This window comes from Pristis pectinata, chromosome 39 (assembly GCF_009764475.1).
Source record: "Pristis pectinata isolate sPriPec2 chromosome 39, sPriPec2.1.pri, whole genome shotgun sequence".
Lineage (NCBI taxonomy): Eukaryota > Metazoa > Chordata > Chondrichthyes > Rhinopristiformes > Pristidae > Pristis > Pristis pectinata.
This window is the reverse complement of record NC_067442.1, coordinates 4,339,233-4,362,422: the sequence shown is the minus strand read 5'-3', so window position 1 is coordinate 4,362,422 and position 23,190 is coordinate 4,339,233. Positions and strand designations below refer to the sequence as shown.

At 58.0% G+C, this 23,190-nt stretch overlaps 1 protein-coding gene across 1 annotated transcript; it reads right to left on the bottom strand.

The window, feature by feature from the left end:
- Window positions 1-281: 281 nt before the first annotated feature.
- st14 (ST14 transmembrane serine protease matriptase) lies at window positions 282-22,583 on the bottom strand. The gene is given in 18 exon segments (XM_052045366.1): window positions 282-1,298; window positions 1,589-1,725; window positions 2,811-3,083; window positions 3,715-3,894; window positions 4,395-4,514; window positions 7,816-7,929; window positions 9,426-9,533; window positions 10,570-10,674; window positions 10,770-10,900; window positions 11,356-11,465; window positions 13,786-13,883; window positions 14,193-14,332; window positions 14,707-14,938; window positions 15,067-15,102; window positions 15,240-15,415; window positions 17,559-17,629; window positions 21,272-21,426; window positions 22,559-22,583. Coding segments are annotated over 18 exon segments (2,370 nt in total). The 3' UTR covers window positions 282-1,139.
- Window positions 22,584-23,190: the final 607 nt, after the last annotated feature.

Genomic DNA, 23,190 nt, shown 5'->3' with positions numbered 1-23,190 from the left:
GATAGCGGCAGGATAGATTTGGAAGGGGGGAGAGAGGGTGGGAGAGGGGGGGGGGGGGGGGGGGGAGGGAGAGGCGACACATAGTAGAGAGGCAAAGAGAGACCCCCCACCCACAGGGAGGATGAGAAGGGTGGAGAGCAGACACAAGAGACACAGACAGACAGGCGCCCTGTTGTCACCTCAGGCCGGCCGCCCCCCCCCCCCCGCCGCTAGACTCCTGCTCCGCCCACACACCCTCCCACTGCCGCATTTTACCCACACCTCGGAGCCGGACTCTGCTCAACCGTAACGTAAAGAATCTTTATTTATCACACAATAAAACTCTGCCTCCTGCATCCGTCTCGCTGTCTACCTGCGGAGAGGGCAGGCGGGTGGGGGGGGGTGGGGGGGGGGGGAAGAGGTGGTGGTCCGCCAGGACACCACGGCACGGATCCCGGATCTGAACTGACCACCCAGAGTGAGGAATCCCAAACCTTGCCAGCATGGGAACCAGGAGCACAGCTTAAAATCCTATTTAAACGATCTATTATTATTTTTAAATATCATATATTACTGGAGTAGAAAACCAGCTGCGATCCATGAAACGACACACAGATTCCACGTACAGAAAACCCAAGATTCCCCACACACTCCCGGGGGTCAGACACAGGGTGAAGCTCCCTCCGCACCGTCCCGTCACACACTCCCGGGGTTCAGACACAGGGTGAAGCTCCCTCCGCACCGTCCCGTCACACACTCCCGGGGGTCAGACACAGGGTGAAGCTCCCTCCGCACCGTCCCGTCACACACTCCCGGGGGTCAGACACAGGGTGAAGCTCCCTCCGCACTGTCCCGTCACACACTCCCGGGGGTCAGACACAGGGTGAAGCTCCCTCCGCACCGTCCCGTCACACACTCCCGGGGGTCAGACACAGGGTGAAGCTCCCTCCGCACCGTCCCGTCACACACTCCTCGGGTCAGTGCGTTGGGAAGCAACTTGGGTCTGGGGAACTGAATCCTTGTTCCAAATCTCGGAGGCGAATTTTGTGGATTATTGAAGTGTAGGAAGACCAGTTTATGTACAGGAAGTCCGTGATCAGGAAGGGTTGGGGGGGGGGGGAAAGAGAGGCTGACAGTCTTTGTACAGGATGTGCCTTTTCTCACAGGCCCGACTGCTCCCGAATCCATTCCCGCAGTTTCGTCACCCGAGTGTACACCCCCGGCTTGTTCTTCCGAGCACATCCCTCCCCCCAGCTCACGATCCCCGCCAGGAACCACTTGCCCTTCTCCTGGCAGGAGAGTGGGCCTCCAGAGTCACCCTGTTGGGGGCGGGGGGGGGAAGGGAGAGGGGGGGGGTGCAAATAAAACACAATTAGTGAGGCTCAGGGAGTCCAAGTTGATCGGTGGAGGAGGGGAGGAGGGGTGGAAGGGAGGGGGCGAGAGGAGGGGATGGCCGGGGGGGGGAGAGGAGAGGGAGGAGGCGGTGGGAGGGTCATAGGCAGGAGGGCAAGTGCGGATGGCGAGGGGGAGGGAGGGAGAGGTGACCCGAGGGAGGGCGGGGGCGCGGAGCCGACGTGGGGCAGTGAGGCCCCCACCCTGACGCACCCACCTGACAGGCGTCGATGGCCCCGGCGAGGTAGCCACTGCACAGCATGCGGGAGGTGACCTGGCCCTCGGTGACCACACTGCACACCGTGTCATTGATGATCTTCACCTCCGCCTTCTGCAGGGAGATGGAGCTGGAACCTGGCGGGAGAGGGGACACACATCAGTGTGGGGGGAGGGCCAGGGAGGGAGGGAGGGAGGGTGAGAGCATGCAAGGGAGCGAGACAGGGTGGAGAAAGAGCACACGCCGGGGAGGGGGGGGGGGGGGGGAGAGAGAGAAGGGGGGGGGGGAGAGAGAAGGGGGGGGGGAGAGAGAGAGGGGGGGGAGAGAGAGGGGGGGGAGAGAGAGGGGGGGGGAGAGAGAGGGGGGGGGGAGAGAGAGGGGGGGGAGAGAGAGGGGGGGGAGAGAGAGGGGGGGGAGAGAGAGGGGGGGGAGAGAGAGGGGGGGGAGAGAGAGGGAGGGGAGAGAGAGGGGGGGAGAGAGAGGGGGGGGAGAGAGAGGGAGGGGGGAGAGAGAGGGAGGGGAGAGAGAGGGAGGGGAGAGAGAGGGAGGGGAGAGAGAGGGAGGGAGAGAGAGGGGGGGGAGAGAGGGGGGGAGAGAGAGGGGGGGGGAGAGAGGGGGGGAGAGAGAGGGGGGGAGAGAGAGGGGGGGAGAGAGAGGGGGGAGAGGGGGGGGGAGAGGGGGGGGGAGAGGGGGGGGGAGAGGGGGGGGAGAGGGGGGGGGAGAGGGGGGGGGAGAGGGGGGGGGGAGAGAGGGGGGGGAGAGAGGGGGGGGAGAGAGGGGGGGAGAGAGGGGGGGAGAGGGGGGGGAGAGGGGGGGGGAGAGGGGGGGGGAGAGGGGGGGGGAGAGGGGGGGGGAGAGGGGGGGGAGAGGGGGGGGAGAGGGGGGGGAGAGGGGGGGGAGAGGGGGGGGAGAGGGGGGGGGGAGAGGGGGGGGAGGGGGGGGAGGGGGGGGGAGAGGAGGGGAGGGGGGGGGAGAGGAGGGGGAGGGGGGGGAGGGGGGGAGGGGGGGAGAGGGGGGAGAGGGGGGGAGAGGGGGGGAGAGGGGGGGGAGAGAGAGGGGGAGAGAGAGGGGGAGAGAGAGGGGGAGAGAGAGGGGGAGAGAGAGGGGGAGAGGGGGCGGCGGGAGACAGAGGGCGGACAAAGGGAGAGCGATTGAGAGCGAGCGAAGGGGGGCAGAGAGAGGGGGGCAGACAGCGCGCGCGAGTGGGGGCGACCCCACCTACCTCCCTCGTACATGGCTCCCCACCCCGTCACCCAGCAGCTCTTGCCGGTGGGGAAGGTGTGGGAGACGTCGGGCAGGCAGATGGGCTGCAGCTTGGGCTTCAGCTCGAAGGGCTGCTCCAGCTTCAGCAGCGCGATGTCGTAGTCGTACGTGTCCTCATTGTAGCGCTCGTGCTTGACGATCCGTGCCACCCGCCGCGTCTGCGCCATCTGCTCCCCTGGAAGTTTAAAGCCCCCTTATGCCAGCCAGCTGTCGGCATTGTCGAACCTGGGGGGAGGGGAAGAGAAAAAGGTGAGGGGAGGGGGAGGGGAGTGAGTGTTGAGGGGGAGTGAGGGAGTGAGGGATGGGGGAGACAGTGTTGGGGGTTAGGGGTGTTCAGGAGCAATGGGGAGTGGTGTTGAGGGGTGGAGGGGAAGCGCGTTGAGGGGCGGGGGGAAGGGCGTTGAGGGGCGGAGGGGAAGGGCGTTGAGGGGCGGAGGGGAAGGGCGTTGAGGGGCGGAGGGGAAGGGCGTTGAGGGGTGTTGAGGGGTGGGGAAGGGCGTTGAGGGGCGGAGGGGCATTGAGGGGTGGAGGGGAAGGGCGTTGAGGGGCGTTGAGGGGTGGAGGGGAAGGGCGTTGAGGGGTGGAGGGGTGTTGAGGGGATGGGCGTTGAGGGGTGGAGGGGTGTTGAGGGGCGTTGAGGGGTGGAGGGATGTTGAGGGGTGGAGGGTGAGGATCCAGTCAGCAGAGTGAGCGCATCTCCCAGTGACACATCCCCAACACCCTCACCCTCCTCCCGGCCGGGACCCCGTCCCACACCCCCACCACACACCCCTCCCTGTCCCCCTGTGCAGGGAGTAGCCCCTCGCACGCCACCACCCCTCGCCCCCACTGCCCGGCATCCTCTGCGCGCGAGGCAGGCACTCACGTGTCGAGGAAGCAGTGCGCGGCTGACACCAGCCACTCGGCTGAGATGACTGAGGCTCCACACGCGTGGCCCCAGGTCGTGAAGTGCAGGCTGACCTGCCAAGGCCACTCCCCGACGTCGGCTGCCGTCCCACCCACAATCCGGTTCTGTTTGTAGGGCTGGCTCCCGCACTGTGGGACTGAGGGGGACACAGAGTCAGACACAGGGTGAGGATCCCTCCGCACCGTCCCGTCACACACTCCTGGGGTCAGACACAGGGTGAAGCTCCCTCCGCACCTTCCCATCACACACTCCCGGGGTCAGACACAGGGTGAAGCTCCCTCCAGACCGTTCCGTCACACACTCCCGGGGTCAGACACAGAGTGAAGCTCCCTCCGCACCTTCCCATCACACACTCCCGGGGTCAGACACAGGGTGAAGCTCCCTCAGCACCGTCCCGTCACACACTCCCGGGGTCAGACACAGGGTGAAGCTCCCTCCAGACCATCCCATCACACACTCCCGGGGTCAGACACAGGGTGAAGCTCCCTCCAGACCATCCCATCACACACTCCCGGGGTCAGACACAGGGTGCGTCTCCCTCCGCACCATCCCGTCACACACTCCTGGGGTCAGACACAGGGTGAAGCTCCCTCTGCACCGTCCCACCCTCCACCATCGTAGGGGAATGTGACTCACCGCAGTGCTCCTCGTCCGAACCGTCGTCGCAATCCTCCTCGCCGTCACATTCTGCGTTGGCCCGGTGAACGCAGGAACCGTCCGCGCAGCGGAAGTTGAAGTCCGTGCAGACGGTCTTGTCTGCGGGGAGAGGGAGGAGGTGAGTGTGAGGTGGGGAGGGAAGGAAGGGGGGAGAGTGTGAGAGGGTGGGGTGGGGGGGGAGAAAGTGTGAGAGAGGGGGAATTTGCTGCATTACTGTTGGCGTTTTCCTGGCAACTCTGGTCCACGAGTTCATTTTCTCCAATGTGCTGGCCCCTTTGGTGTACTGACAGGAGAAGGGGTCACAGCCATGGGTTGGAGCTTGTGGTCATCTTTGGTACGTGAAGGTCCTATGAAAACTCTTTTCACTAGGTTGAGCTTTTCACATGCACACAGACCTAATATTGGCTGTACTCTCTTTTCTACAATCAGTAGCTGGGATTTTAAGTGCTGCCCCTTGTGCTTAAAGGTCACCATACAGCCCCCTTTTACTGGAACTTTTTCTCCAGTGTAGCCTGTCACTTTTAACTTCACAGGGCAAACCTTACTCTTTACTGAGAGTCTTATAATCATCCACGGATAACAGATTCACCTGTGTCAAGCTTGAATGGAATTACTGTCTCATTCACAGTTACTGGAACAATCCATTCTGTTTTACCAGCAGCCACCGTCTGTACAGAATCCACAAAGAATTCCTCCATTTCCTCATCAACTGTGTGCACCTTTCTCTTGTTAGCCCCAGCTCTGTAGCACCTTGCAAAGTGATTCTTCTTCCCATAGCTATTACAGGACTTCCCATCAGCAGGACACACCCTTTGGAATGTGTCTACCTCCACATCTGCTGCATTTGCTGTTTGAGCATTCCTCTTTGCTTTGCTGTGGCTTTCGGAAATGCCTTGTGTGCTGCTTCTCTGTTTTCACAGCATGCACTGTTGTGTCTGCCCCGTGCAGCTCCTTAGCTTTTGTGCTCGTGTGGTTTCTGCTGACCTACACATACTCGCCGCCTTTTCCAGGGTCAAATCTTTTTCACCCAGCAGTCTTTCTCTGAGTCCGTTATCTGGAATTCCACAAACTATTCTGCCTTTAACTAGTGAGTTTCTCAAATCTCCAAATTCACAAGCCTTACTCAGTGTGTGAAGCTCAGCTAAGTACTGGTCAAAACTAACACCTTGTTTCTGGTCACAGGGAAAAAAAAATTCCCTCTCTCAAATGTGATGTTTTTACTTGGGATAAAATATTCCTCAAATTTTTTCATCAAAGTGCCCAACTCAAAAGCCATCCCATCAGTTTGAAAGCTGTTATCGATGTCCAAAGCATCTTGGCCAATCACGTGCAGAAAAATAGATGCTTTCAATATTTTACCGTTCCTTCCCGCTCCACTAGCAAACAAATATATGTTGAATCGCTGTTTGAAACATTTCCAATTATCGGCTAGATTGCTAGTAAACTTCATAGGCGTGGGAGGACTTAGCTTATCCATAACGGGAACTCTCGACCTCTCACCTGAATCTCTCTTGGCAAATATGTTGGCGGAATATAGTATTAATGGTAGGACTCTTGGCAGTGTGGAGGATCAGAGGGATCTTGGGGTCCGAGTCCATAGGACGCTCAAGGTAGCTGCACAGGGTGACTCTGTGGTTAAGGCGGCATACGGTGTATTGTCCTTCATCAAGCAGGGAATTGAATTTAGGAGCTGGGAGGTATCATTGCAGCTATATAGGACCCTGGTCCGACCCCACTTGGAGCACTGTGCTCAGTTCTGGTCGCCTCACTACAGAAAGGATGTGGAAGCCATAGAGAGGGTGCAGAGGAGATTTACAAGGATGCTGCCTGGATTGGGGAGCATGCCTTATGAAAGCAGGCTGAGGGAACTCGGCCTTTTCTCCTCGGAGAGACGGAGGATGAGGTGGGACCTGACAGAGGTGTATAAGATGATGAGAGGCATCGATCGTGTGGATAGTCAGAGGCTATTTCCCAGGGCTGAAATGGTTGCCACAAGAGGACACAGTTTAAGGTGCTGGGGAGTAGGTACAGAGGAGATGTCAGGGGTAAGTTTTTTTACTCAGAGAGCGGTGAGTGCGGGGAACGGGCTGCCGGCAACGGTGGTGGAGGCGGATACGACAGGGTCTTTCAAGAGACTGTTACATAGGTACATGGAGCTGAGGTAAATAGAGGGCTATGGGTAAGCCTAGTAATTTCTAAGGTAGGGACATGTTCAGCACAGCTTTGTGGGCCGAAAGGCCTGAATTGTGCTGTAGGTTTTCTATGTTCTGTGTTCTAAATCCGGCGACCGCTGAACTTCAGGAACAATGTGCTCCCTCGCCACACCGGCCAGATTTTTCTCCGTCATTACAGCTTTTCTTTCGTATTCACTGAGTTTCTTTCTCAGTTGCACACAGTATTCATCTACTCTCCCCGTTCAGACCTCACACCCACTTCTGACACCATGTTACGTTTGTTCTTCATCAAGAGACAAACTTTGCGTGGGTTTAACACCTGAACATTTTATTAACCAGCACCCGACTGGCTTTTTACAGCCACTTCCGGTTCCCGCATGTAACCCCTGGCATTGCCTCCTGGGGACTGTAGTTCGTTATTATAACTGCAGAATAACGCAAGGTGGAGAGTGTGGAGGGGGAGGGAGGGAGAGGGGCAGAGTGTGGGAGGGAGGAGAGGGAGGGGAGGATGGAAGGTGCGGGAGGGATGGAGGGGGAGGGGAAGAGTTGGGGGGGGGAGACACCGGGGCAAAGGGGGAGGGGGGGGAGGAGGGGGGAGAGAGGGGGAGAGGAGAGGGAGACAGAGAGGGAAAAGGGGGGGGGAGAGACAGAGAGGGAAAAGGGGGGGGGAGAGACAGAGAGGGAAAAGGGGGGGGGAGAGACAGAGAGGGAAAAGGGGGGGGGGAGAGACAGAGAGGGAAAAGGGGGGGGAGAGACAGAGAGGGAAAAGGGGGGGGGAGAGACAGAGAGGGAAAAGGGGGGGGAGAGACAGAGAGGGAAAAGGGGGGGGGAGAGACAGAGAGGGAAAAGGGGGGGGGAGAGACAGAGAGGGAAAAGGGGGGGGAGAGACAGAGAAGGGAGAAGAGGAAAGGGGGGGGAGAGACAGAGAGGGAAAAGGGGGGGGAGAGACAGAGAGGGAAAAGGGGGGGGGGAGAGACAGAGAGGGAAAAGGGGGGGGGAGAGACAGAGAGGGAAAAGGGGGGGGGAGAGACAGAGAGGGAAAAGGGGGGGGGGAGAGACAGAGAGGGAAAAGGGGGGGGGAGAGACAGAGAGGGAAAAAGGGGGGGGGGGAGAGACAGAGAGGGGAAAAGGGGGGGGAGAGACAGAGAGGGAAAAGGGGGGGGGGGTGGGGAGAGACAGAGAGGGAGCCCGAATCGCCACCCAGTCCGGCGTGCACGCACACCCACCTCCCGTACACACTGCCTCATCACTGCCGTCCTCACAGTCCAGGTTCCCGTCGCAGGTCCGGTCCTTGGGGATGCATTTCCCGTCCGCGCACTTCCACTGCGTCTCCTCGCACGCTAGGGGCAGCGAGAGAGAGGTCAGCGTCCCGGGGCTGTCGTCCCTCCCTTGCCATCCCATCAACCCCTACTCTGGGGCAGGGGTCACTCCCTCCCCTCCCTCAGACCCCTGTCCCTGCCCTCCCCTCTGGACCCTCCCTCCCTCCTGTGACTCCTCCCCCTCCTCCCTCTCTGTACCCTCTCCCTCCCCTCATCTGACACCTCCTTCTGTCTCTGACCCCTGTCCCTCCGTTCCCCTTCCCTCCCCTCCCTCATCTGTACCCTCCCTCCCACCCTCTGACTCCTCCCCATCTCCTCCCTGTCCCCTCTCCCTCCCCTACCCTCCTTCCCTCCTCTGACCCCCTCCCTCCCCCTACCCTCCCTGACCCTTCTCCCTCTGTCTCCTTCCCTCCCCTCCCCCTCTGTACCATCCCTCCCCTGACCCCTCCCTCTGCCCCTCTCCCTCTTCTGATCCCTCTCCCTCCCTGCAGTCCCCCCTCCCTCTGTCCCCTCTCCTTACCCTCCCTGTCCCCTCCCTCTAACCCCTGTCCCCTCCCCTTCCCCTCCCTCCTCTGTTCCCTCTCCCTCCTCTCCCTCATACAGGACAGTGAAGGTTATAACAGGGATCTTAATCAACTGGGGAAGTGGGCCAAGGAGCGGCAGATGCAGTTTAATTCACATAAATGCGAGGTGTTGCATTTCAGGAAGTTAAACCAGGGCAGGACTTACACAGTGAACGGCAGGGCCCTGGGGAGTGCTGTAGAACAGAGAAACCTCGGGGTACAGGTACACGGTTCCCTGAAAGTGGCGTCACAGGTAGACAGGGTGATGAAGGCAGCGTTTGGCACGCTGGCCTTCATCGGTCAGGGCACTGAGTACAGGAGTTGGGACGTCCCATTACAGCTGTACAAGACGTCGGTGAGACCGCACTTGGAGCACCGCGTGCAGTTCTGGTCGCCCAGCTATAGGAAGGACGTCACTGAGCAGGAGAGGGGGCAGGAAAGATTCACGGGGACGTTCCCGGGACTGGAGGGCTTGAGTTATAAGGGGCGGCTGGACAGGCCGGGACTGTTTTCCCTGGAGCGAAGGAGGCTGAGGGGTGACCTGATGGAGGTTTATAAAACCACGAGGGCGTAGATAAGGTGGACGGTCACCGTCTTTTCCCACCAGGATAGGAGAGCATAAAACTAGAGGGCACAGGTTTAAGGTGGGAGAGGAAAGATTTAAAGGGGCAACTTCTTCACCCAGAGGGTGGTCCGTATGTGGAACGAGCTCCCAGAGGAAGTGGGTGAGGCAGGGACATTAACAACATTTAAAAGACACTCGGACAGGTCCACGGACGGGAAAGGTTCAGAGGGATACGGGCCAAACGTGGGCAAATGGGACTGGCTTGGATGGGAATCTTGGTCGGCAGGGACCAGTTGGGCCGAAGGGCCTGTTTCAGTGCTTCTCCCACGTCTCCAGACTCCCTCCCTCCCCCCCTCGAGACTTGCTCCCTCCCCCCACACCCCCCTCACCGCACGCCTTCTCGTCGCTGAAGTCTCCGCAGTCGTTGACCCGGTCGCAAGCCCAGAGGTTGGGTTTGCAGATCCCGTTGTCGCAGGCGAACTGGTCCGGCTCACACTCTGGGGGCGTGGGGGGAAGAGTGAGACAGAGACACAGAGTGTGAGACAGAGTGTGAGACGGAGACACAGAGAGACAGAGTGTGAGACGGAGTGTGAGACGGAGACACAGGGAGACGGAGTGTGAGACGGAGACACAGGGAGACGGAGTGTGAGACGGAGTGTGAGACGGAGTGTGAGACGGAGAAGGGGTGGCTTGGGGGGGCGGGAGAGAGGGATAAGATGGAGGGGCAGCGGGCGAGAGAGGGGGACGGGAAGTGCGCAGAGATGCACTACCCCAAATTCAGAGAAACACACAAGCATACGCAGGCATACACGAGCCCAAGCGCACACCCACATGCACCCCATCCCAACTCTCAGCTCTGGCGCAGGCGCCAACCCAACACTCCACGCGCGTATACACAGGCACTCCCCAAATGCAGGACATGTGCAGCCCCATCTCGCATGTCCACACACACCCCCATCCGAGACCTGCACAAACGTAGACACACAGTGCGCCCCGCAGCATCTCGCACGCACCCAACCCCGGCTCCCACACGCAGCCCCGACCTGCGCAACGCACCCCCGGAGCCACGACTCGTACACGCTCCCCAGACCCGTGCCACGCACGCTCACAGAACCCCCACCTCCTGTGAGCGCGAACCCCCATGAATGCATGCACACAAACCATGCATGCCGACCCCTGGAGACACACGCACAGGTGCCATAGACCCACCTGCACAGCATTTTGCGGACACCCAACTGACGCAGAGCATGCAAGGCTTTGCACATGCCGTGCAAGATATGCGGGCCCCCCTCCAATCAGCTGCGTGCACACAAGCACACCTGCGCGTGTCCCGTTAGATTCATACACACAAACGCAGGCAAACACACATGTAAAGGACAAACACACGTGTAAAGCGCATGCACGCACGCCAGCAAAGAGGCGCAGTTCCCACCGCCTGCAGGGGGCTTCCCCAGGTTCACGTGCACCCCAGAGTTTGCGCGCATGCACACCACGCAGCGTGCGCGCCCCAGGTACGTAGAACACCAGACTCACTGCACTGGAGCTCATCGCTGAGGTCCCCGCAGTCGTTCCAGCCATCGCAACGTAGACTGTTGGACACGCACAGCCCGGAGCGGCAGGTGAATTCGCCCGGGCAGGCTGCGCGGAGAAAACACAGGCCGGTCATCCAGGGAGGGACGGAGGAGGCTCGGCCGAGAGTCTTGCGGCGGGACGGATCGCGGGGCGGTACTCACGGTTAGTGGGGTTGAATGCGGCGTACTCGCCCATGAAACCCTTGTCTGTGTGGGACTCATCCGAGTGGAACCGGACCTCCACCTCCGACGTGTCGATCTGGAGACTGATGCGGGAGTGATCTCCGCAGTACCTGTCCCGGCGAGAGGGAAGGGAGAGGAGGGGAGGGGAGGGTCAGGTAACATCTTCCAAGCCGCGACGCTTCTACATGCGACTCCTAGGCAAGTCGACGGGCGCGGGGCCAAAACATGCGCACTCATCCAAGTGAGCGCGGGGCCCAAACGCACGCCCTCATCTGAAACAGCGCTGGCCCAAATGAGTGCCCTCGTCCGAAAAAGCACGGGGCCCAAACGCATGCCCTCGCCCGAAAGAGCTCGGGGCTCAAACATACGCACTCGTCCAGACAGACACGGGGCCAAACGCGCACACTCATCCAAATGAGCGCGGGACCAAACGCGCGCACTCGTCCAAACCAGCGTATTGGCCTTTGAATGTCCGTCTCCCTCCCTCCACCTCCTACCACCACCCACCCCCTCCCCCCTCCCCGATGACTTTCCCCATGAACCCTCACACTGGCACCAACATTACCTGTATCCTTGGATCTCCATGTAATCCTTTGTGCAATCCCCATTCCGGACACCTGGCTCTTCCATCCGGAACATCTCAAACTTCATCCGGATCTTCATGTTCGGTGAGACCTCGAGAGGAGGGGAGAGAGGTGACAGGAAACCTGGGAGAACTGGACACTGCATCAGCTGGTCAGGACAACTTGGGAGCAATGGGAGGGTTCCCGGAGAGAGTTTGGGAAAGATTTAATGGAAGGATCTGGAGAACGGGTGAGGCTGGGGTGCCAGGATTAGTAGCCAGGGATAATTCCCTCTTGCTCTATCAGGGAGACTGGAACTGTGCACGGTGCTCCCGGTGTGGGTCTGACCCAGGGATACGGAGACCGGAACTGTGCACGGTGCTCCCGGTGTGGGTCTGACCCAGGGATACGGAGACCGGGAACTGTGCACGGTGCTCCCGGTGTGGGTCTGACCCAGGGATACGGAGACCGGAACTGTGCACGGTGCTCCCGGTGTGGGTCTGACCCAGGGATATGGAGACCGGGAACTGTGCACGGTGCTCCCGGTGTGGTCTGACCCAGGGATACGGAGACCGGGAACTGTGCACGGTGCTCCCGGTGTGGGTCTGACCCAGGGATACGGAGACCGGGAACTGTGCACGGTGCTCCCGGTGTGGGTCTGACCCAGGGATACGGAGACCGGGAACTGTGCACGGTGCTCCCGGTGTGGTCTGACCCAGGGGTACGGGGACCGGAACTGTGCACGGTGCTCCCGGTGTGGGTCTGACCCAGGGGTACGGGGACCGGAACTGTGCACGGTGCTCCCGGTGTGGGTCTGACCCAGGGATACGGAGACCGGGAACTGTGCACGGTGCTCCCGGTGTGGGTCTGACCCAGGGGTACGGGGACCGGAACTGTGCACGGTGCTCCCGGTGTGGGTCTGACCCAGGGATACGGAGACCGGGAACTGTGCACGGTGCTCCCGGTGTGGGTCTGACCCAGGGATACGGAGACCGGGAACTGTGCACGGTGCTCCCGGTGTGGTCTGACCCAGGGATACGGAGACCGGGAACTGTGCACGGTGCTCCTGGTGTGGGTCTGACCCAGGGATACGGAGACCGGGAACTGTGCACGGTGCTCCCGGTGTGGGTCTGACCCAGGGATACGGAGACCGGGAACTGTGCACGGTGCTCCCTGTGTGGTCTGACCCAGGGGTACGGGGACCGGAACTGTGCACGGTGCTCCCGGTGTGGGTCTGACCCAGGGGTACGGGGACCGGAACTGTGCACGGTGCTCCCGGTGTGGGTCTGACCCAGGGATACGGAGACCGGGAACTGTGCACGGTGCTCCCGGTGTGGGTCTGACCCAGGGGTACGGGGACCGGAACTGTGCACGGTGCTCCCGGTGTGGGTCTGACCCAGGGATACGGAGACCGGGAACTGTGCACGGTGCTCCCGGTGTGGGTCTGACCCAGGGATACGGAGACCGGGAACTGTGCACGGTGCTCCCGGTGTGGGTCTGACCCAGGGATACGGAGACCGGGAACTGTGCACGGTGCTCCCGGTGTGGGTCTGACCCAGGGATACGGAGACCGGAACTGTGCACGGTGCTCCCGGTGTGGGTCTGACCCAGGGATACGGAGACCGGGAACTGTGCACGGTGCTCCCGGTGTGGTCTGACCCAGGGGTACGGGGACCGGAACTGTGCACGGTGCTCCCGGTGTGGGTCTGACCCAGGGGTACGGGGACCGGAACTGTGCACGGTGCTCCCGGTGTGGGTCTGACCCAGGGGTACGGGGACCGGAACTGTGCACGGTGCTCCCGGTGTGGGTCTGACCCAGGGGTACGGGGACCGGAACTGTGCACGGTGCTCCCGGTGTGGGTCTGATCCAGGGGTACGGGGACCGGAACTGTGCACGGTGCTCCCGGTGTGGGTCTGACCCAGGGGTACGGAGACCGGGAACTGTGCACGGTGCTCCCGGTGTGGGTCTGACCCAGGGATATGGAGACCGGAACTGTGCACGGTGCTCCCGGTGTGGTCTAACCCAGGGATACGGAGACCGGGAACTGTGCACGGTGCTCCCGGTGTGGTCTAACCCAGGGATACGGAGACCGGGAACTGTGCACGGTGCTCCCGGTGTGAGCCTGACCTAGGATACCCAGAATACTGTTGTGCCTTACCTTGTTGTGAACTACCTTGTCGTGAACTACCTTGTCGTGACCTCGCACCTTATTGCACTGCACTTCCTCTGTAGCTGTGACACTTTACTCTGTACTGTTATTGTTTTTACCTGTACTACCTCAATGCACTCTGTACTAACCCAATGTAACTGCACTGTGTAATGAATTGACCTGTACGATCGGTTTGCAAGACAAGTTTTTCACTGTACCTTGGTACAAGTGACAATAATAAACCAATTGCAAATTGGCTCTGCTCTGCACCCAGACACTTACCTTGATGGTCCACACACAGTCGATGTTTGGGGGATAGAACGAGGGGTAATACGGAGTGGTGAAATTCCCAGATGTCGCCTGCAGCGTTGCCCCGCACTCTGGAAAAGACCACGAGACGCGAGACTTAGCCAAAGATCATGAGGACCGAGACCCAGCCAAGAGGTCGCCGGGCCCGAGACTCACCCAAAGAGTGCCGGACCCAAGAGTCAGCCGCGTTCTGCGCCGGAGGTTGTGGGTGTGGGGGAACGTGATCCCCACCCTCCGAACCACTCTCGGGCCCGGGGAGGCATTTGGAGGGGCTGATGGTCAGCCAAGGGGAGGGGGGGGCTTGGAGGGCAGAAGTGGCCGGTCTCCAATAGCCGGCGGAAACCGTGAGCAGCAGCATGCGCCCGTCCGAAGGTACTCACGGGTCATCTTGGGCAGCTGGTGGAAGGTGGCGGAGAAGCCCTGGTACTGGTTGTTCCCGTCAGTCAGCAGAGTTACCAGCATGACGGTCTCAGAGGAGAGCACGGCCAGGTGGTGGCTCGATGGACGCTTGCCACACTTCCTGGGGGGTGGGGAAAGAGAGGGGGGGGTGGACGGGAAAAATAAAAGAGGTTAGACACAGGGTGAAGTTCCCTCCGCACCGTCCCGTCACACACTCCCGGGGTCAGACACAGGGTAAAGCTCCCTCCACACCGTCCCGTCACACACTCCCGGGGTCAGACACAGGGTGAAGCTCCCTCCGCACCGTCCCGTCACACACTCCCGGGGTCAGACACAGGGTGAAGCTCCCTCCGCACCGTCCCGTCACACACTCCTGGGGTCAGTCACAGAGTGAAGCTCCCTCCGCACCGTCCCATCACACACTCCCAGGGTCAGACACGGGTGAAGCTCCCTCCGCACCGTCCCGTCACACACTCCCAGGCGGGACGACCTTACTTGGTGATGACATCATCCTCGGCCGGACTGAGGGAGTCGTGCACCATGACGAAGTCGTTGCCGCAGTCATCGTCAGTGTTGAAGTCCTCGAACTCGAGGTAGAGGACGTGGCCCTCGTCCGCCCGCAGGACCCACTGGCAGTGCACGTCGTTGGGGTAGCCGGAATCGTGGAACCCCGGGGATGTGAAGTTCGACGGGTCGTCTGAGGCATGGAGATCATAGTAACAGACTCCTGGGGACACACAGGGCAACAGTGAGAGACAGAGAGAGAGAAAGAGAAGGAGAGAGAAAAAAGGGAGTGAGACACAGAGAAATGGAGAGAACGAGGGATCTAGAGAATGTGAACAAATTATTCCTTACTTTCTTCTGGAGCTACCACGAGGTCCGGATTTGCGACTGTAGGGAAAATGAAACAGGAATTAATCACGGAATAGTGTGCGTCTGTGAATGTGCACGCCTGTGTGCGTGCGTGCGCGCGTCTGTGTCCGCGTCTGCGCGCCCGTGTGCGGGACCCGTCCCGTGCGTCCACTCACGCGAGGAGGTCACCGAAGTGACCACGACGTCCTGCTGCGTCGCCCGGCGGACACTCAGGATGCCCTCCCACAGGGGCTCGGTCAGCGCGTCCTCGCTGAACTTTGCGAGCGCTTCCTCCTCTTCGGGCGGAACCTCGAACATCGCAAAATAATAGGCCAGGAAGCGAGATCCATTGCTGGGAAGGGGAGGACACATCAGGGCGTGAATACCCTTCCTCACTGCCCCTCCCAACCGAACTTCAGTGGGTCCACGTAGACGCCACGGCCAAGAACGCTCACCGGCCCCTCTACTTCCTCAGGAAGCTAAAGAAATTCGGCACATCCCATCAACCCTCGCCAATTTTTACACATGCCCCACAGAAAGCATCCTATCCGGATGCATCCCACCTTGGGACGGCAACCGCTCTACCCGGGGAACGGCAAGAAAACCACAGAGAGTTGTGGACACATCACGGAAACCAGCCTCCCCTCCGCGGACTCCGTCTACACTCCCCGCTGCCTCGGGAAAGCAGCCGACATAATCAGAGACCCCCACCCACCCCAGACATTCTCTCTTCTCCCCCCTCCCATCGGGCAGAAGATACAAAAGCCTGAAAGCACGTACCACCAGGCTCAAGGACAGCTCTGTTGTAAGACTATTGAACAGATGAGATGGACTGTTGACCTCACGATCTACCTCGTCGTGGCCCTTGCACCTTATTGTCTGCCTGCACTGCACCTTCTCTGTAACTGTGACACTTTATTCTGCATTCTGTATTGTTTTACCTTGTGCTCCCTCGATGTACTGTGTAATGAATTGATCTGTATGAACGGTTTGCAATTTTTCCCCACTGTACATGTGACAATAAGAAACCAGTTCCAACAGGGTGACCAAAACTGTACAAGTGCGGCCTCACCGACGTCCTATACAACTGCAACGTAACCTCCCAACTCCTGTACTCAGTGCCCTGACCGATGAAGGCCAGCGTGCCGAACACCTTCTTCACTGCCCTGTCTACCTGTGATGCCACTTTCAAGGAACTCTGCACTTGTACTCCTAGGTCCCTCTGTTGCATTACACTCCCTACTGCCCTACCATTCACAGTACAAGTCCTGCGCTGGTTTGACCTTCCAAAATGCATCACCTCACACCTATTTGTACTGAAATCCATTTGCCTCTTCCCTAACTGATCAAGACCCCTGTTATCTACGATAACATTCGTCACCGTCAGCAGCACTCTGAGTTTCATATCATCCACAAACTTACTGATCGAGACACGTCACCGGACACCGTAACAAACTTCTACAGATGTGCTGTTGGAAGCGTCCTGACCGGTTGCGTCGCGGTCCGGGACGGCGATTCGAACGCGCAGGAACGCAAGAAGCTGCAGAGAGTCGTGGACTCAGCCCCAGTACATCGCGGGCACGTCCCTCCCCCACCGTCGGTGGTATCTGCAGGAGGGGCTGCCTCAAGAAGGCAACGTCCGTCATCAAAGATCCCCCCACCATCCGAGCTGTGCTGTCTTAGAACGGTACAGCACAGAACAGGCCCTTCGGCCCACAATGTTGTGCCGACATAACTAATCCCTCCTACCTACAGGATGCCGATATCCCTCCATTTTCCTCTCATTCACGTGCCCCTCTTAAAAGCCCCCGATGAACTTGCCTCCATCACCCGATCAGGCAACGCATCCCAGGCATCCACCACTCTCTGTGGGGAAAAAAAAATGTACCCCTCACATCTCTTCTGAACCTACCCCCTCTCACCTTCAGTGTATGCCCTCTGCTACTGGATCGCTCAATAATGGGGAAGGAGATATTGCTTGTCCACCCTATCTATGCCCCTCATAAAATTCTACACACTTCCAACAGATCACGCCTCGGCTGAGGGGTGGTCTGTTGGAAATGTATAAAATTACGTCTTCTCACAGCTCCCAGTCGGGCAGGAGGTACAGAAGCCTGAAGTCCCCACACCACAGGTTCAGGAACAGCGACTTCCCTTCAACCATTCGGTTCTTGAACCGACCGGCACAACCCTAATCACTGCCTCAGTACAGCGACACTGGGACCACTGTGCACTACAGTGGACTTTCTGTTTAGTTCTAATTGTGTTCTTTCTTGTAAGAACTGTGTTTAATTCATGTTTTTCTTGTGAATGTTGTGTCTCTGATGCTCTGTGCCTGTGATGTTGCTGCAAGTAAGTTTTTCATTGAACCCTGTGCAGACATGGACTTGTGCGTCTGACAGTAAACTCGACTGTGTCTGAAGATTGGCTCTGTCCCTGGTAACGATCCGATTCACCCCCGCGGACCGACCCATCCCTGCCCCCCTGCTCCTTACCTGTAATCGAACACACGGGCCTTGACGAAGTACGGGGAGAGATCGGGAACAGTTTGACAGGAGGAGTTGATCTGTAAGGAGCAGGAGGGAGTCACGTCAGACAGGGAGGGCCGACGCAGAGACCGTGGTGCACGGTGACGTGCTAACTCACCGGCGACTCCACAGTCGTGGACGGACCACCGGCGGGTGACGGGTCGGCGTCCCGGAGCAAGATGGGGCGCCTAGGTGAGCGGTGCCCCAACAACAACCTCTTGCTCAATGTCAGTGAAACTAAAGAGCTGATGGTTGACCTCAGGATGGGGAAGGAGGGTGAACACGCGCCGGTCTACGTTGGGGGATCGTGGGGAGGGTCAGCAGTTTTAAATCCCCGGGCGTTAACGTATCGGACGACCTGTCCCGGGCCCAGCACGTAGACACGCTCACAAGGAAGGCGCGCCAGTGTCTTTACTTTCTCGGGAGGTTCGGCTTGTCACCGAACACTCTAACAAACTTCTACAGATGTCCCGTTGGAAGTGTCCTGACCGGTTGCATCACGGTCTGGGACGGCGATTCGAACGCGCAGGAACGTAAGAAGCTGCAGGGAGTCGTGGACTCAGCCCCAATACATCACGGGCACATCCCTCCCCACCGTCGGTGGTATCTACAGGAGGCGCTGCCTCAAGAAGGCAACGTCCATCGTCAAAGATCCCCCCCACCGTCCGGGCCGTGCCATCTTCTCGCAGCTCCCATCGGGCAGGAGGTACAGAAGCCTGAAGTCTCCAGACCACCAGGTTCAGGAACAGCAACTTCCCTTCAACCATTCGGTTCTTGAACCGACCGGCACAACCCTAATCAGTGCCTCAGTACAGCAACACTGGGACCAGCTCTGCACTACAGTGGACTTCGTATTTTTCATGCCAACGTGCTCCTTCTTGTAAAAAAATTGTTTAATTTATGTTTTCTTGTGAACGTTGTGTCTCTGATGCTCTGTGCCTGTGATGCTGCCGCAGGTAAGTTTTTCATTGCACCTGTGCACACACGGACTAGTGCGTCTGACAATAAACTCGACTTTAATTTGAACCTGCCACCTCTTCCGCCCAGAAGGTCAAGGCCACCAGGGGGAGCACCACCACCCTCAGGGTCCCCCGGACCATCCCCCCATTTGGGAATCTATTGGCCGGTCCCTTCCTGGCGCTGAAAAAAAATCAAAAATCTACCAAGCAGCTCGCCAGAACAAGTCAGGGAGCAGCGGACGCGAGAAACGTCTTCGTTGCAGCGCCAGCGACCCGGGTTCGATTCCCGCCGCTGTCTGTGAGGAGTCTGTCCGCTCTCCCCGTGGCTGCGTGGGTTTCCTCCGGGCGCTCCGGTCTCCTCCCGCGTTCCAAAGGCGTACGGGTTAGGAAGTTGTGGGCGCGCTACATTGGCACCGGAAGCGGCGGCAACACTTGAGGGCTGCGCCCCCCCCCCCAGAACGCTTGATGCAAAAAGGTGCATTTCACCGTGTGTGCTTCGACGTACAGGCGACTGATAAAGAAATCTAAAGTGCGTTGGAAGAAATGGAGGCTGCCATTTTGCGAGACCGTTCTCGTGACCGGCGTTTTTGTGAACTGGTTTCCTGAACTTGCTCTTGCAAGTTCTAAGCGGACATAACCAGACAGAAGACCACACTTGGAGTACAGTTCTGGTCACCTCACTATAGGAAGGATGTGGAGGCGTTGGAAAGGGTGCAGAGGAGATTTACCAGGATGCTGCCTGGTTTAGAGAGCATGCATTATGAGGAGAGACGAAGCGAGTTTAGGGCTTTACTCTTTGGAGAGGAGGAGGATGAGAGGAGACATGATAGAGGTGTACAAAATATTTAGAGGAATAGATAGAGTAGACAGCCAGCACCTCTTTCCCAGGGCACCAATGCTCAATACAAGAGGGCATGGCTTTAAAAGTAATGGGTGGGAAGTTCAAGGAGATATCAGAGGAAGGTTTTTTACCCAGAGAGTGGTTGGGGCATGGAATGTGCTGCCTGGGGCGGTGGTGGAGGCAGGTACGTTGGTCAAATTCAAGAGATTGTTAGATAAGCATATGGAGGAATTTAAATGGAGGGATATGTGGGTGGAAGGGTTTAGATATTCTTAGGCGAGGTTTAAAGTTCGGCACAACATTGTGGGCCGACGGGCCTGTATTGTGCTGTACTGTTCGCTGTTCCAAGATAATCTGCAGAATCCGAGGTCATTTTCGCTGTTTAAGCGATGCTCTTTGATCAGAGAAGAATTAACACTGGCTCATAAAGGAAACAAGAGGGCTGCGGATGCCGGAATCGAGATGAAAAACACGACGGTGCTAGAGGAACTCAGCAGGCTAGGCAGCGTCCGCGGAGAAAAGCAGGTCCCGACTTGAAACGTTGACCGCCTGCGTTTCTCCACGGATGCTGCCTGGCCTGCTGAGTTCCTCCAGCATCAGACCAGAGTTTTTCCAACTCTGGTCTGTGTCTGTGAATTGAAACCACCCAAGCCCGGGGGGTGGGGAGGGGTGGTGTCGAACTCAAACCCGATGTAACTGGTGTGAAATGGCCCTGACCTGAGGAGGAGCAGAAAGGGTGCCCGTCTTCCGGGTTTACGTCCGTGCCCGGGCGTCCCTCGGAGAGGGAGCCCACTGTCTCCGCGGACACCCCGGTTGGGTTCCACGCTCTTTGGCCCCCTCAGGGAATCGTGCGTGTCGCGGACGGTGAGAATGCGATCCTTCTCGAAGTGTGCGTTTAGCGGAAGTTTGGTTAGCATTATTTTGCTGTAGTTCTGTAGGTGTGTAATTTGTTTTCTTTCTGTATTAGCTGTAGTGTTTTGACACTGGTCGACCTTTTGTAGTGCTTTTAGTTAATAAACATTTGTATTTTAAAAAAAGGAGCAAAAGGGACGATATCGGAGCAGTATCCTTATTTGGGGAACAGCAGAGAGGTAACGTGGTTAGGGCAGCATGCGGTTGATTGGCCTTCATCAATCCTGGAATTGAATTTAGGAGCCGAAAGGTATCGTTGCAGCTATATAGGACCCTGGTGGGACCCCACTTGGAGTACGGTGCTCAGTTCTGGTCGCCTCACTACAGTAAGGATGCGGAAGCCACAGAAGGGTGCAGAGGAGATTTACAAGGATGCTGCCTGGGTTGGGGAGCATGCATTATGAAAACAGGTTGAGTGAACTCTGCCTTTTCTCCTCGGAGAGGACGGAGGATGAGGGGGGACCTGATAGAGGTGTATAAGATGATGAGAGGCATCGATCGTGTGGATAGTCAGAGTCTTTCTCCCAGGGCTGAAATGGTGGCCACAAGAGGACACAGGTTTAAGGTGCTGGGGAGTAGGTACAGAGGAGATGTCAGGGGTAAGTTTTTTACTCAGAGAGCGGTGAGTGCGGGGAACGGGCTGCCGGCAACGGTGGTGGAGGCGGATACGATAGGGTCCTATAAGAGACTTTTGGATAGGTACATGGAGCCTAGGAAAATAGAGGGCTATGGGGAAGCCTAGTAATTTCTAAGGTAGGGACATGTTCAGCACAGCTTTGTGGGCCGAAGGTCCTGAATTGTGCTGTAGGTTTACAGAGAGAGAGAGCACGAGAGAGAGGGAGAGAGGGAGAGAGGGAGAGAGAGTGAGAGAACGTGAGAGAACGTGAGAGAAAGAGAAGAAAATAAGATGAGAGGGGGTGCACGTGAAAGGGAGAGGCAGAAGTGAACAGGACAAGCAGACCACTCACCAGTTCCTCCAGCTTCCCTGCAAGTTCCCGGAATTCCTCCGACGTCGGGTCCTCAAGCCGGCTGCTGTACTGCACATTGGCGAGGGAGAGGTGCCCACTGTAGACTCGGACGGCCTTGCTTTTGTCTGTCCCCTCCGCACCCCCGTTGGCGGACTCTGCGAGGACAGGGGAGGTGAGAGCAACTTAGGACCGGGACAGCGGCTGGGATCCCGAGGGATCTGCTCGGCGAGTCAGGTGGCGTCAGCGAGGACGGTGAATATTTCGGCTGAGTGTTTGAGGGGGGGTGGGAGGGCGAACGATGGTGGAATTTCCTCAGGAGGCTAAGGAAATTCGGCATGTCCCCATCGACCTTCACCAATGTCTACAGACGCACCACATAAAGCATCCTATCTGCATCCCGGCTTGGGACGGCAACTGCTCTGCCCGGGACCGCAAGAAACCGCAGGGAGTTGTGGACACATCACGGAAACCAGCCTCCCCTCCGCGGACTCCGTCTACACTCCCCGCTGCCTCGGGAAAGCAGCCAGCATAATCAGAGACCCCCACCCGCCCCGGACATTCTCTCTTCTTCCCCCCCTCCCATCGGGCAGAAGATACAAAATCCTGAAAGCACGTACCACCAGGCTCAAGGACAGCTCTGTTATAAGACTATTGAACGGTTCCCTAGTACGATAAGATGGACTCTTGACCTCACGATCTACCTCGTCATGGCCCTTGCACCTTATTGTCTGCCTGCACTGCACTTTCTCTGTAACTGTGACACTTTATTGTGCATTCTGTTTCCCTCCGTACTCCCTCGATGAACTTATGTACGGAGTGATCTGTCTGGATGGCACGCCGACAAAAGCTTTTCACTGTGTCTCGGTACACATGACCATAAGATATAGGAGCAGAATGAGGCCATTCAGCCCATCGAGTCTGCTCCACCATTCAATCGCTGATTTGTTTTTCAACCCCCTTTTCCCACCTTCTGCCCATAACCCTTAACCCCCTTACCGATCCAGAACCTATCAATCTCCGCCTTAAATACACCCCATGACTTGGCCTCCACAGCCCTCTGTTGCAACAGATTCCACAGATTCACCGCCCCCGGCTGAAGAAATTCCTCCTCGTCTCAGTTCTAAACGGACATCCCTTTATACCGAGGCTGTGCCCTCGGATCCCGGACTCTCCCACTGATGGGAACATCCGCTCTATCCAGGCCTTTCAGTATCCGGTAGGTTTTAATGAGATTCTCCACCTCATCCTTCTGAACCCCCATCGAGGACAGGACCAGAGACATCAAACGCTCCTCGTACGTCAACCCTTTCATCCTCGGGATCGTTCTTGTGAACCTCCTCTGGACCCTCTCCCACGCCAGCACATCCTTCCTTAGATACGGGGCCCAAAACTCCAAATGTGGTCTGACCAACACCTTATAAACCCTCAGCATTACATCCTTGCTTTTATATTCCAGTCCTCTTGAAATGAATGCTGATTTTACATAGAACATTACAGCACAGTACAGGCCCTTCGGCCCACAATGTTGTGCTGACATTTTATCCTGCTCTAAGATCTAACCCTTCCCTCCCACATAGCCCCCCATTTCTCGATCATTCATGTGTCTATCTAAGAGTCTCTTAAATGTCCCTAATGCATCTGCCCCCACAACCTCTGCCCACCACTCTCTAAAAAACTTACCCCTGACATCCCCCTTATACCTTCCTCCAGTCACCTTAAAATTATGTGCCCTTGTGTTAGCCATTGTCGCCCTGGGAAAAAGTCTCTGACTGTCCACTTGATCTATGCCTCTTGTACACCTCTGTCAAGTCACCTCTCATCCTCCTCCTCTCCAAAGAGAAAAGCCCTAGCTCGCTCAACCTATCCTCATAAGACATGCTCTCCAATCCAGGCAGCATCCTGTTAAATCTCCTCTGCAC